General features: G+C 40.1%; 1 protein-coding gene across 1 annotated transcript in view; it reads right to left on the bottom strand.

Moving 5' to 3' along the window:
• Positions 1–14,630, bottom strand: part of ZGRF1 (zinc finger GRF-type containing 1) — a 149,353-nt gene that overhangs the window by 94,955 nt on the left and 39,768 nt on the right. The window contains 1 exon segment of the mRNA XM_058293946.2: positions 2,411–2,487. Within this exon segment, the coding sequence (XP_058149929.1) occupies positions 2,411–2,487 (77 nt within the window).

Below are 14,630 nucleotides of genomic sequence, written 5' to 3'. Positions count from 1 at the left end.
ATGACCCTCCAACCTACAGCTGAGATTGGAAGAAGCTGCACCCAGAGCCTTAAGAAGAAGAGGAAGGCTGAACACTGCAGACATCGACAATCATCTTGGCTCAACACATGGCAATAGACTTTGGTGAGAAAATACCTCTTGTGGTACCTTGAGATGGATTCTTTTTTTTTTTTTTAAACATTTTATTTTATTTTTTTTAAAGATTTATTTTTATTTATTTAATTCCCCTCCCCTCCCCCGGTTGTCTGTTCTCTGTGTCTTTTTGCTGCATCTTGTTTCTTTGTCCGCTTCTGTTGTCATCAGCGGCACAGGAAGTGTGGGCGGCGCCATTCCTGGGCAGGCTGCTCTCTCCTTCACGCTGGGCGGCTCTCCTTATGGGTGCACTCCTTGCGCGTGGGGCTACCCTACGCGGGGGACACCCCTGTGTAGCACGGCACTCCTTGCGCGCATCAGCACTGCGCATGGGCCAGCTCCACACGGGTCAAGGAGGCCCGGGGCTTGAACTGCGGGCCTCCCATGTGGTAGCCGGACGCCCTAACCACTGGGCCAAAGTCCGTTTCCCAAGGACCTTGTAACTGTAAGCTTTTACCCTAAATAAATGCCCATTACAAAAGCCAACAGATTTCTGGAACTTTGCACCTCTTTGACTGACTAATACAGGTGTTAAGGGAAAGGATATAAAATTATACACCTCAATCAATATTTTAAAAAGAGGCAAAGAGCTTTATTTTTAAAACTTTTTTTCTGTATATATAAAAAAAATCAAGATTATTGAAAAAAAGACAGTAATATGAAAATTTAAGTGAGATGCAAAATGGAGATAAATATTTCACTTTCCCTTTCTTCCACACATCTGCCAGAAAGAAGTGGTACATGATCAAAGAATTCTCCCTCCATAAATGCCAATAGTATCCCTATTGAGAAATATTAATTACAATGGTTTAATCCAAATTTCAATTCACCCTAATTAGCATGTTATTTTTTATATTACTACTGTGGTTCTCAAACTGTATACCAAGGTATCGTGGGAACCAGACTGAAATCACAGTGCCTCCATGAGAAGTTGCAAATTTTAGAGAAAGAAACTATCACTTGTCAAATACTGAATGAACTAACTCAAGAGACTTCAGCTTCAAAGTCAAACCTTGCTACATATCTTTCAATGAAGCCTTCCTTTGTGAAGCTGATTTTTGTGGAGGCTGCTATAATAAAAAGCAAGTACTATGGAAAAATCAACGTGGGGGAAGCGGGTTTGGCTCAACTGATAGAGCATCCGCCTACCATATGAAAGATCCAGGGTTCAAACCCAGGGCCTCGTGACCTGTGTGGTGAGCTGACCCACAAGTAAGGAGTGCCCTGCCACGCAGGGGTGTCCCCTGCATGGGGAGCCCCACATGCAAGGAATGGGCCCTGCAAGCAGAGCTGCCCCATGCGAAAAAAGCACAGCCTGCCCAGGAATGGCGCTGCACACAGAGAGCTGACATAGCAAAATGACGCAACTAAAAGAGACACAGATTCCCGGGGCTGCTGACAAGAATGCAAGTGGATACAGAACACACAGTGAAGGGACACAGAGTAGACAACGGGGGGCGGGGGGGGGGGGGGAAGGGGAGAGAAATAAATAAAAATAAATCTTAAAAAAAATCAATGTGGAAAATGGATGGGATAGTAGTGTCTAGTCTATTCCAAGGTTTGTGAAGTTCTGCAAAGCTCAATAGGAAAATATTTTTCATTAATAAGGTTACTGTTTATTTAAAAATGAGATGACTGCTAAGTTATTAGCATATAAAGACTTAAGTGTTTTTTTTTTTAATTTCTTTCCCTTCCCCCCCCGTCCCAGTTGTCTGTTCTCTGTATCTATTTGCTGCGTGTTCTTTGACCGCTTCTGCTGTTGTCAGCAGCATGGGAATCTCTGTCTCTTTTTGTTGCATCATTTTGCTGTGGCAGCTCTCTGTGTGTACGGCACCATTCCTGGGCAGGCTGAACTTTCTTTCGTGCTGGGCGGCTCTCCTTATGGGGTGCACTCCTTATACGTGGGACTCCCCTAAGTGGGGACACCCCTGTGTGGCACGGCCTTCCTTGTGCACATCAGCACTGCGTGTGGGCCAGCTTCACACAGGTCAAGGAGGCCCAGGGTTTGAACCATGGACCTCCCATGTGGTAGACAGATGCCCTAACCACTGGGCCAAGTCCGCTTCCCTATTAAGTTGTTTAATACCACTAACTGCTTAGTAAATGTAACTGTTGGGTATAGCTTTTGGCCTGGGGATGCTATGAAAAAATTGCCAAGATACATCTGGGGCCACGAACTGAGAGCATGGGAACCACTATATTGTGATAATCTTATACAAATTATAGAACATTCTATATCATAATAAAAAAAATACACTGATAGAAAAAAAGTAAGTACCTTTTGAGGGGAATCCTGGTTCAGATGTGGAGACTTTGGTATAGCTTGTGAAACTATTGCAGTTAATTGTTTCCTAGCTAAAAGGGATAAAATCAAATTATCTTAAACACCATACATATATTAGTACACAAAAAATTTTAAACTTATTTCTAAAACTGAAAGGAACAAAGAATAAAACTTAAATTTAAAAATTATTTCTCCAAATTAAATTTTATGATTCCAAATCCAGATATTATAAATTTATATCCTTATATGGTACTATATAATTTTATCTAGCTATATTTATTTTTCATTACTTTTAATTTTTTAGTAAACAAACATTTATTAAATTTAACTACATTTTAAAGAAACATTTTAGTAGATACAATAATATATTCATGTTTTTTTCAAAAACCCCCTGAAATACTAAAATAAAAGTTCAATATTAACTTTTTTCTAAAAATATCATAAAACGAATTGTTCATTCACATTCATACAGGTATAATATTAACTATTACATCCTAAAAAATGAAATGCTATTGGGAAAATACCAAAAGTAAGGACAAAAGAATGATGTCATAAAGAAACTACTTGTAGTACATATACTAGATATGGGGCTAATATTTCTAACTAGAAAAAGAACTATTACAAATCATGAGAGGTAAAAATATAAAATATTCATTTTTTTAAATGGACAAAAGGGTAGAACAGTTCATGAAAAGATATACAAATGACACTTAAAACCTGAAAAGATACTCAATTTCACTTATAAGAGGAAAACAAATAAAAAATACACTGAAATACCACTTCTCACATTTCAGATTGGAAAAATTCAAATGCTTGGTGACACTATTGGCAAGGCTGTAGAGAAAAAGGCACTCTTCATGCATTGATGGTAGGAATGTGAAATGATATAACCCCTTTGGAAGGGAATGTGGAAATATCTAACAGAACTAGACATTATTTATCCATTTGCTAGCAATTCAACTTCTGGGAATTTACCCTGAAGATAAATCTCTACCAATATGTAATAAAAAAATAACAAACCATGTACACACAGAAACACATACATATAAATGAATATATAGAAAAGGTTGTTAGGGACAGAAATGTCAGTTGAAAGAAAGCTAGAGAATAATCTAGGGACTGAATAACACAATGAACCCAGAGGGGGATGAGAATTATGGTTGATGTTACAGATATGAGTGCGCTTCTGTGAGCTAAAGCAGATATACATCACTATTGCAGGCTGGTGGGAAGCATGGGAAAAATATAACTGGTGTGACCTATGGACTGTGGTTAACAGTAATATTGTAATACTCTTGCATCTATGCCAAATATGTACTGTGTTGATCATGCGGGAATATGGAATAAGTGTGCCAAATATACGCTATGGACCATGCTTGGTAGTAATGGTCTGATACTATCTCATAATCTGTAATAAATATTCCACCATGGTGTGGTGTGTTGGTGAAGGGGTGTTGTATGGGAATTCTATACAAGTACATGATTGTTTGGTAAGTTCATAACTTCTATAATAAAAATGCATTTAAAAAAGTAATAGGGTGGGTTGGGGGGAATCACACCAAATGGTAGATATGGACTATAGTTAGCAGTAATATTTTAATGATATTCTTTCATAATTTGTAAGAAATGTTTCACAACAACATAAGGTGTTGATGGTGGGGTGACGTATGGTACCCCTGTATGATGTTATGCAAATTAGTTTTTTAAGTTCACAACTTTTACTATAAACTTATTGTTTATGTTCATGTATGGATCATATACTTCAATAAAAAATTTTTAAAGTATATTTATTGTCACATTATCAGTAATAACAAAATTAGAAACAATCTAAATACCCATAATACAAGATTGGTTAAATAGATGATGGTACAGCCACACAGTGTAATACTATCCAACTGTAAAAACAATAGAGGGAGGAAGCTGATGTGGCTCAAGCAATTGGGCTCCTCCCGACCACATGGGAGGTTCCGGGTTCAGTTCCCAGTGCCTCCTGAAAAAGGCAAGCTGATACAACAGGCAGGCATAGTAAGCTGACACGACAAGCAGGCGTAGCGAGCTGATGCAACAAAATGATGCAACAAAGAAACACAAAGAAGAAAAACAATGAGAGACACAACAAACCAGGGACCTGAGGTGGCTCAAGTAACTGAAAGCCTTTCTCCTACATGGGAGGCCCCAGGTTCAGTTCTCGGTGCCTCCTAAAGAGAAGGTGAACAAACGCAAAGCACACAGCAAATGGACACAGAGAGAAGACAGCAACCTCAAAACAACGAGGGGGGTGGGAGCAGAATAAATGAATAAAATAAATCTTAAAAAAAAACAACAATTGGAAGTGGATGTGGCTAAGTGATAAGGCCTCTGCCTACCATATGGGAGGACTGGGGTTCGATGCCTGGGGCCTCCTGGTGAAATAGAAGAGAAAGCATGCCTACACGACAAGTGAGTGCCCATGCAGTGAGCCGAGTGCCTGCACAGCAAGCAGAGGCCCTATGTGGGTGCCCACCTGGTGGGCTGAGTGCCTGTGCGAGTGCCTGCATGGCAAGCCAAGTCCCCATGTGAGTACCCGCATGGTGAGCCAGTGCCCGCATGGCAAGCCAGTGCCCAAGCGGTGAGGCGGGTGTCCACGTCGTGAACTGAGTGGCCACCTGAATGCCTGAGTGATGAGTCAGTGCCCACATGGTGAGCCAAGTGCCTGCAGAGCAATCTGAGTGCCCACGCAGCAAGCCTAGTGCCCACGCAAGTGAGTCATGCAGCGAGATGATGACGCAACAAAAGAGAGACTAACAGTCAAAGTGAAGCGCAGCAGAGACCAGGAACAGAGATGGCGCAACTGGCAGGGAACCTCTCTCCACATCAGAGGTCCCCAGGATTGAATCCCAGTGAATCCTAGAGGAGAAAGATGAGAAGAAAAAAGAGAAGTAGATACAGAAGATCACTCAGTGAATGGACAGAGACAGCAAAAACAGCAAGGGGGAGGGGGGGGAGGGGAAGAAAAAAAAAACATCGAGGGTAGAGTAGATGTGGCTCAAATGGTTGAGCACCTGCTTCCTACATGGTAGGTCACAGGTTCAGTGCCCAGTGCCTCCTAAAAACAAAAAAAAAACAAGCAACAAGCAAACCCAAATAAGAAAACCAACTCAGGGGAGCCAATGTGGCTCAGTGGTTGATAGCTGGTTTCCCAGCCCCAGTACTTCCAAAAAAAAAAGAAGAGGAAATACAAGTGTTACTAGAATAAATGCTAGAAGATGAAATATAGACTGCACAATAGAGTGAATCCTATTGTAAATGATGGACCAAAGTTAATAGTACAATTATAAAAATCTTTCGTCATGAATTATAAGAAATGTACCACACTAATGCAAGGTGTTAGTAATAGTGTGGTATACTGGGGGAAAAATACACCTAATGTAAACTATGAATTATAGCTAATACTATTTTTTTCATCAATTGTAACAAAGGTACCACACTAATGCAAAATGTTAATAATAGGGTAGCATATGGGAATACTGTATTTTTTTACATGATTTTTCTATAAATTACAACTTCTTTAATTAAAAATTTTTTTTTTAAGTGACAGCACCTGGTACCTCAAAAAAAAACCAAACAAACAAGAGTGTTATAGACTTAGGTGTTAAATTTAAGTCCCACAGTAACTACAAAGAGAATATGTAAGAAATATACACATAAGGAAATGAGAAAGGATTCAAAATGGTTTACTACAAATGAGCAACTTAATAGAAAAGTAGCAGTGGGAAAACTAAGGACAAGAAAGGTGCAACACTTAAAAAAAAAAACAGCAAAAGTAGACAGATTAAATGTAAATGGATTAAACTCTCCAGTCAGAAGGCAGACATTGACAGAATGGATAAAACAGCATGACTCAACTACATGCCTTTTACAAAAGACTCACCTTAAATTCAAAGACACAGTAAGGTACAAGTGAAAGAATGGGGAAAAATATTCTAAGTAAGTAAACACAACAGAGCAGTATGGCAACACTAATACAAGACAAAACAGACTATAACTAAAAAACTGTTACAAGGGACAAAAATGGAAACTGTATATTGATAAAGAGTCAATTTGTCAAGAATGTATGCCAATTATAAACTTATGTACTGTGGTAGTTTGATATTATTTTTGAATTCCAAAAAGAGATATGGATTAGGCTTGTAAACTGGTCTGTTCCTCTGGCCATGATACCTGTTGATTGAATTAAATTCAAAGGTTTTACATTTACTTAATTATGTTAAGATTAGGGCTTTGATTCAACCACGTCATTATGGTGTGCAGGGTTGAGTCCCCACCACCTTGACAGGCTATGCAAACAGACTCATTCAAGAAGAAAAAGGATGGTAGAGGGCCCAAGAAAAGAGATGAGCCATTCACCTGACAGTTTGCAGCTGAAGAGACCAGAGCCCTGAGCAGCTGAGTAGGCTCAAAGAGAAATGAGCCCTCCAGCCTATGGCTGAGATTGGAAGAAGGTGGGCCCATGGAGCCTTAAGAGGAAAGAGGAAGGCTGAACCCTTGCAGATGTCTCCCACTATCTTGCTTCAACATATGGCAACAGAGTTGGGTGAGAAACTAACCTTGAGTTGAACTCCTTAGGGCCTTGTAACTGTAAGCTTTTACCCCAAATAAATACCCTTTATAAAAGCCAACAGATTTCTAGTACATTGCATCAGCATCCCTTTTGACTACTACATACACAGACGAAACAACGAAGTTCCAAAATATATAAACAAATAGTTGCAAATTTGGAGGGAGAAATAAACGGTTCTACATACAGAGACTTCAAATACCACTTTCAATAATGGATAGACTAACTACACAGTAGATCAAGAAGGAAATAAAGACGCGAACAATACTGTAAACCAACTACAACTAACAGACATATACAGAATACTTCACCCAATGACAGAAGGGTACATATTCTTCTTGAGTGTACATGGATCAATCTCTAGGATAGATCATATATTAGACCACAAAAAGCTTCAATAAAATAAAAAGTCATACAAATTGAAATTATACAAAGACACTTTTCTGACAACAATGGAATGAAGCTGGAAATCAGTAACAGGGAAAAAATTTGGGAAATTTACAAATATGTGGAAATTAAATTAAACAATACAAATAAGTCAAAGAAGAAATCACAAGAAAAATTAGGAAATATCTTGAGACTAATGAAAATAAAAACATAACATCCAAAGTTTATGGGATGTAGTGAATGCAGTATTGGGAGGAAAATTTATATCTATAAAATACTCGTATTAAAAAAAAAAGAAAAACGTCAAATCAGTAATGGAACTTACACCTGAAGGACCAAAAAGAAAAAAGTAAATCCAATATGAGCAGAAAGAAGGAAATAATAAAGATCAGAGCAGGGATAAATGAAGTATAGAAATAGAAAAAACAAAACTGAGAACCAGCAACACCAAAAGATTGTTGCAAAGATCAATCAAACTGAGAAAACTTTAGGTACTCTAAGAAACAAAGAGAGAATGCAAATAACTAAAATCAGAAATGTAAGAGTGGACAATACTATCAACCTTACTGTATTAGTCAGCCAAGGGGATGCTGATGTAAATTCCAAAAAATTTATTGGTTTTTATAAAAGACATTTATTTGGGGTAGGAACTTAGAGATACCAGGCCATAAGTGTAAGTTACTTCCCTCACCAAAGTCTATTTTCACATCTTGGAGCTAGATGGCTGGTGACGTCTGCAAGGGTTCAAACTTCCTGGGTTCCTACCTTCCAGGGTCTTGCTTCTCTATCTGGGTTCAGGGTTCCTCTCTTCCCAGGCTCAGGGTTCCTCACTTTCTGGGACTGGCTTTTGTCTGTGAGCTTACTTCCTGGGACTCCACTTAAGGCTTCAGCATCAAACTGCAACATCAAAAACAGTCAAGTCTGGAGAGTGGGAGGGAGTGCAAGAGCAGAAGAGAGCACAAGAGCAGGAGTAAGAGGCAGGCAGGTAGTGCCTGCCTTCTGGAGACTGGATTCATGCCTGTCCTCAGGGGCAGCGAGAGGACTTTATGGTTTACTGTGAGACAGGCCGCTAGAAGCAAGGACCCCCACCCTGCAGTCCCCTCACCATCCCAAGAGCACAAGTGCAAGCTAGATGCAGGGTTCGCCAACTTCCTGCCAGCTGAATAAAAAGCATCTGCACAGCTCTCTGCCAAAGAGGCACATGGACGCCTGGACCAGCAGAGTAGTGATAGAATCCTGCGGGAACAGGCTGTTTCAGGAACCTACAAAGCAGGACATGTCTGGCCATCCACCTGGAGAGACTGCACCAAAATTAGTGCTTGCTCAAGGGAAAACTGCAGGTTTCTAACACTAAACTCAGAAGCCTTAGGAAGGTAAATCCCTTTCCCCCAGGGCTAATGGCTACAGAACTTCCTGAGAACTGAAGGTCACAGGGCAGCTTAGTTCATGTATTCCTGAAATGCATAACCACAAGCCCACGTTCCCTGAACCCCCACAATTTCACAGACCTACATAACTTGAGTCCACATTCTTCTGGGCCCCTGATTCCCCAGCCCAGCACTCCCAGAAATCCGGTATTGCCCTAGTCCTGCAGTTTCAAACTAACTCCAGGAGTGGAAAGGTTTAGGTGGGATGGAGAGAGGGGCCCAAGGAGTGCAGGCTCAATTGCCTGGTATCCCCCTTTTTATCAGGTTTGAAGGAGCATAGCAGCTGACTTGGGGAGAGCCTAGGAAGAGAGAAGAGGTAAATCGGCTGAGAGAGCCCAATTTACCTAAACGCCCAGGGATAGGAAACTTGGCCTGGGAAAAGGTGGAGTCAGAAAATTAGACCCTCAGAAGCACACCTCCAGGAGAGGGACTGTAGGATGTGTTCTGCAGGCTTCCAGTAGCATATTTAGGGTTCCTGGCAATGGGTGGGCACTCTCACTCAAGAAATTGAGACATTATTTTCTGAGGTGAGTTGGTTCACCAGGGACCCATTTCAATCTCCTATGGGAGCCCTCACACACCCTTCCTACTGCCCTGGGAGAGAGGGAAGTGAGGAAGGGAGAAAGGGGAAGGTCGGACTCCTAAGCAGTTTATTCAATTGGGAAGACGATTCCTTGCCTGTGACCTTGTCTGGTCTTTTTCGTTGGTGTGTTTTCTTGTTTTTTCTTCCTCTTTATTCCTGCATGGCCCCGTTTTTCTTTTTCTTTGTTTTCTTTTTTTAACTATGTTTTTATTTCTTTCCCCTTTCCCATCCCCCAATTGTCTCCTCTCTGTGTCCATTTGCTGTGTGTTCTGTGTCTGCTTGTATTCTTGTCAGCAGCATGAGGAATCTGTCTCTTTTTGTGAGTCATTTTTCTGCATCAGCTCTCCATGTGTATGGTGCCATTCCTGGGCAGGCTGCACTTTTTTTGCACTGGGTGGCTCTCCTTACGGGGTGTATTCCTTGAGCGTGGGGCTCCCCTATGCGGGGGACACCCCTGCGTGGCACGGCACTCCTTGCATTTATCAGTACTGCATGTGGGCCAGCTCATCACGCAGGTCAGGAAGCCGTGGGTTTGAACCTTGGACCTCCCATGTGGTAGGCAGACACCCTATCAGTTGTGCCAAATCCGCTTCCCCCATCTGATTCTTGTTTGCTTTTCCTTCGTTTCTTTTTCCTTTTCCTTTTCTTCTTCTTCTTTTTTCTTTTTTTATATTAGGTGCTGCAGGCAACATTTCTTATTTGCTGTGCTTCTTCATTCTCAATTTCCTCTTTTCTTTGTGTACTGATTTTGGCCAACAACACTATCCACTTTGCATCCTTCTATCCTCCATCATTTATTGTTTCTCTTACATTCCACTTCTCTTTATTTAGTCCCCAATATTTCTGACTTTTTATCTCTATCTTTTATTCACTCTTTATATTATTGTCCTTTCTTTTCTCTTTCCCTCTCTCCTGACTACACTGGCCTTTTAATTCATAATATATTCCTCTCCATATTCAGCTTACTATCTCATTATAGGTAGTCCACATTTTTACTGTTACAACTCTACACAGCTTACATGGGTTCAATATCCATTCTGCTAAATCTCACATGGTTCTTCTGCTAACATTCACTATCAATGCTATTATATTTTTCTATTCTTACCCCTTTTGCTTTCTTTGGCCCTACTATTTTCCTTCAAAGGAACTTAGCCAACAACAAGGAAATAGAATAAGAACAAAGTGACAAAGAGAAGACTTAACATGCACACAAAAACAACTACTTAAACCCCAAGACGAAGAAGCTAATCAACTGCATAAACCCAACAAGATAAAATGATGACCAGACAGCAACTAAAAACTACAGACCATCCCAATAATCAGGAAAACATAGCCCAATCCAATGAACAAACTAAAAACCTGGAAGAGGAGTGGAACATCGAACAACTAATTAAAGCTCTCAAAAAACATACATCATGGACCAATGTAATGAAGTGAAGGAAGAGATTAAGCATATTAAGAAAACACATGGAGAGCATACAGAAGAAAATCATTCGCAAAAAGATGACAGATATGATGGGGATCAACAGCACAATCCAAGAAATCAAAAATACACTCCCAGCAAATAACAGCAGATTTGAAGAGGCAGAGGAAAGAATTAGTGATGTGGAAGACAGTACATCTGAAATCAAACAGCTAGTAGAACTAATGGATAAAAAGATTAAAAAAATACAACAGGGACTTCAGGACCTGAATGACAAGGCAAATCGCACAAACATACATATTATAGGCATCCCAGAAGGAGAAGAGAAGGGAAAGGGGACAGAAGGGGTGTTGGAGGAAATAATGGCTGAAAACTTCCAAAACCTACTGAGGGGGATGCATGTACATGTCCAGGAAGCACAATGCACCACAAACAACATACATCCTAACAGGCCAACCCCAAGATATATACTTGTCAAATTATCCAATGCTCAAGACAAAGAGAAAATTCTAAAAGCAGCAAGAGAAAAGAGAACCATCATATACAAGGGAGGCTCCATAAGATTAAATGCTGATTTCTTATCTGAAACTATCGAGGCAAGAAGGCAGTGGTATGACATAGTCAAGGTACTAAAAGAATTTCCAACAGAGAATACTCTATCCAGCAAAGCTAACATTCAAAAATGACAGAGAAAATAACATTCAAAAATGACTAAGAGCTGCAGGATACCTAAGAGTTACCTCCTGGGAGCCTCCATGTTGCTCAAATGTGGTCAGTCTAGAAGCCAAACTCAGCATGTAAATGCACTGCCTTCCCCCCAGCATCGGACGTGACTCCCAGGGATGAGCCTCCCTGGCACCAAGGAATTACTACCAAGTACCAGCTGATGATGTGATTGGAGAACGACCTTGGATAAAAGGGTCAACTCAGGCCAGCAGAATATCTCAGCCTACATGTAATACCAGGAGTTAAAAATGCTTTCTGACCTTGAATACAAGGGGGAAATGGAAAGGACAAATGAGTGTATATGGCTATGAGTCTCCAAAAAAGAGCCGGGAGGTCATCAGAGAGGTCACTCTTATGCACACCTCAACAGAGTCCCAGAGACAGCTAAAGTAGATACAACCCCAGGTATTGGTTCTTCTGAGGGCTACAGAGACCCACAGGTTCTATGGTCATGGCAAATGGACTTCAGTGCCATGTCAGTTGGCCCTACTTTGGAATTTGTATTCCTGAGTGTGAAGGAGTTGGATTCAGATGTGATCTTTGTACACAAGCCTCTCCTGTCACTTTTACCAGATCTGTGGTTGGCACTGGGGTTTAGCGTATACTTGGGGAACCTGAATCTCTATACTGTCCATGTGATAGGCAGGCCCTGAGCCTCAACAGACTTGCAACTCCTACCCTCTGGTTTATTGGACTTACCCCACCCAGCTAACAGGGAGGTGAAGAAGGTCAACCACCACACCAGGGAGCCAAGAGTGCCTACAACTGCAAACAAGAGAATTGCATCCATCATCCAAGTTGAATCTAAGCACCCTCTCTATACAGAGGTGGAGTTGACATAACCATCCCAGGGTCCACAGATTGGAGGAATAGAGTATGGATCAGAGTGGACTTACTGATATTCTATTCTGGAACTACTGTGATTAGTAATGGAAGTAAATGTAGCATTCAGATGGAGAAAGTGGCCATGGTAGCTGCTGAGGGTGGGGGCTGGGAAAAAGATATGTGATGTGGGGGGCATTTTCAGGACTTGGAGTTGTCCTGGGTGGTAGTGCAGGGACAGTTACTGGACATTGTATGTCCTTCCATGGCTCACTGGGTGGACTGGGGGAGAGTGTAAACTATAATGTGGACCATTGACCATGTGGTGCAGCAGTGCTCAGAGATGTATTCCCCAAGTGCAGTGGATGTCCCACGATGGAGGTTTTGTGAGGGGAGGAGTGGGGTGAGGCGGGGTATATGTACCACTAAAAATAAATGAAGACAAAGAATTTTTTTAAAAAAATGATGGAGAATTCAAAATATTTGCAGATAAACAATAACTAAGAGAGTATGTCAACAAGAAACCTGCCCTTCAAGAAATACTAAAGGGAGTTCTACAGGAAGAAAGGAAAAAACAGGAGAGACAGAGTTGGAGGAGAGTGTAAGAACAATTAAAACAAAAAAAAAGAGAAAAAAAGATCAAACAACATATGACAAACACAAATCCAAAGACAATATTGCTAATATACGTAATTCCTTGAAAGTAATAACACTGAATGTCAATGGACATGTCACCTGTTAAGAGACACAGATTGGAAGATTAGATAAGGAAACATGACTCTTCTATATGCTGTCTTATATCTTAGATCCAGGGATTCGAGGAGGTTGAAAGTGAATGGCTGGAAGACAATCTTACAGGCAAATAACCAAAAGAGGGCAGGAGTAGCTATATTAATATCAGACAAAAGACTTTAAATGCAAAACTATTATGAGAGACAAATATGGACACTACAAATTAGTGAAAGGGATAATCTTTCAAGAAGAAAGAACAATCAAAAACATTTATGCCCCTAACAAGGGCGCCTCCAAATATGTGAGGCAAACACTGGAGAAACTAAGGGAAGGAATAGATGTCTCAACAATTACAGTGGGGGACTTTAACATACAACTATCACCATTGGACAGAAGATCTCAAGAGAGAATCAATAAAGAAAGACTTTGAACAATATATTAAAGAATCGAACCCTTAATAGAAATATACAGAACATTACACCCAAATACAGCAGGATATACATTCTTCTCAAGTGCACATGGATCATTCTCCAAGACAGACCACATGCTAGACCACAAAGAAAATCTCAATGAATTCAGAAAGATTGAAATCATAAAAAATAATTTCTCTGACCACAATGGAATGAAGCTGGAAATCTGCAAGGGCCAGAGAACCAGATTAGGCACCAAGCTATGGAAGTTAAGAAACACACTCTTAGAAAAACAGTGGGTCAAGGAGGAAATCTCAAAAGAAATCAGTACCTACCTTGAAACTACTGAAAATGATAACACAACATATCAAAACTTATGGGATGCAGCAAAAGTTGTACTGAGAGTGAAATTCATAGCCATAAATTCATACATCAAAAAAGAGCTAAAATTGAAGAACTAACTGCACAATTAGAGGAATTCGTAATAAAAACAACAAACTAACCCCAAAGAAAGAAAAAAGAAAGAAAGAAAAAAGATCTGAGCAGAACTAAATTAAATAGAAAATAAGAAAGTGCTCGAAAAAATAAAACAAAGAGATGGTTCTCTGAGAAGATCAATAAAATTGACAAACCTTTAGCTAGACTAACAAAGAAAAAAAGAGAGAAGATGCAAATATACAAAATAAACGAGAACAGGATTATCACCACTGACCCCACTGAAATAAAGAATATCATAAGAGGATACTTTGAAAAACTATATTTCAACAAGAATGACAATTTAGAGGTAATGGACAAATTCCTAGAAACACATAAACAGCCTACATTGATGAAAGAAGAAACTGATGATCTCAACAAACCAATCACAAGTAAAGATATAGAAACAGTCATTAAAAACTTCCCAACTAAGAAGAGTTCTAGGCCAGATGGCTTCACAGGTGAATTCTACAAAACATTCCGGAAAGAACTAACACCAATCTTGCTTAAACTCTTACAAAAAATCAAAATAGAGGAACACTGCCTAACTCATTTCATGATGCCAACATTATCCTAATACCAAAGTCAAACAAAGACACCACAAGAAAGGAAAATTACAGACCAATCTCTGTA

Source organism: Dasypus novemcinctus, chromosome 1 (genome assembly GCF_030445035.2).
Source record: "Dasypus novemcinctus isolate mDasNov1 chromosome 1, mDasNov1.1.hap2, whole genome shotgun sequence".
Lineage (NCBI taxonomy): Eukaryota > Metazoa > Chordata > Mammalia > Cingulata > Dasypodidae > Dasypus > Dasypus novemcinctus.
This window is presented reverse-complemented; position numbering and strand designations above follow the sequence as displayed.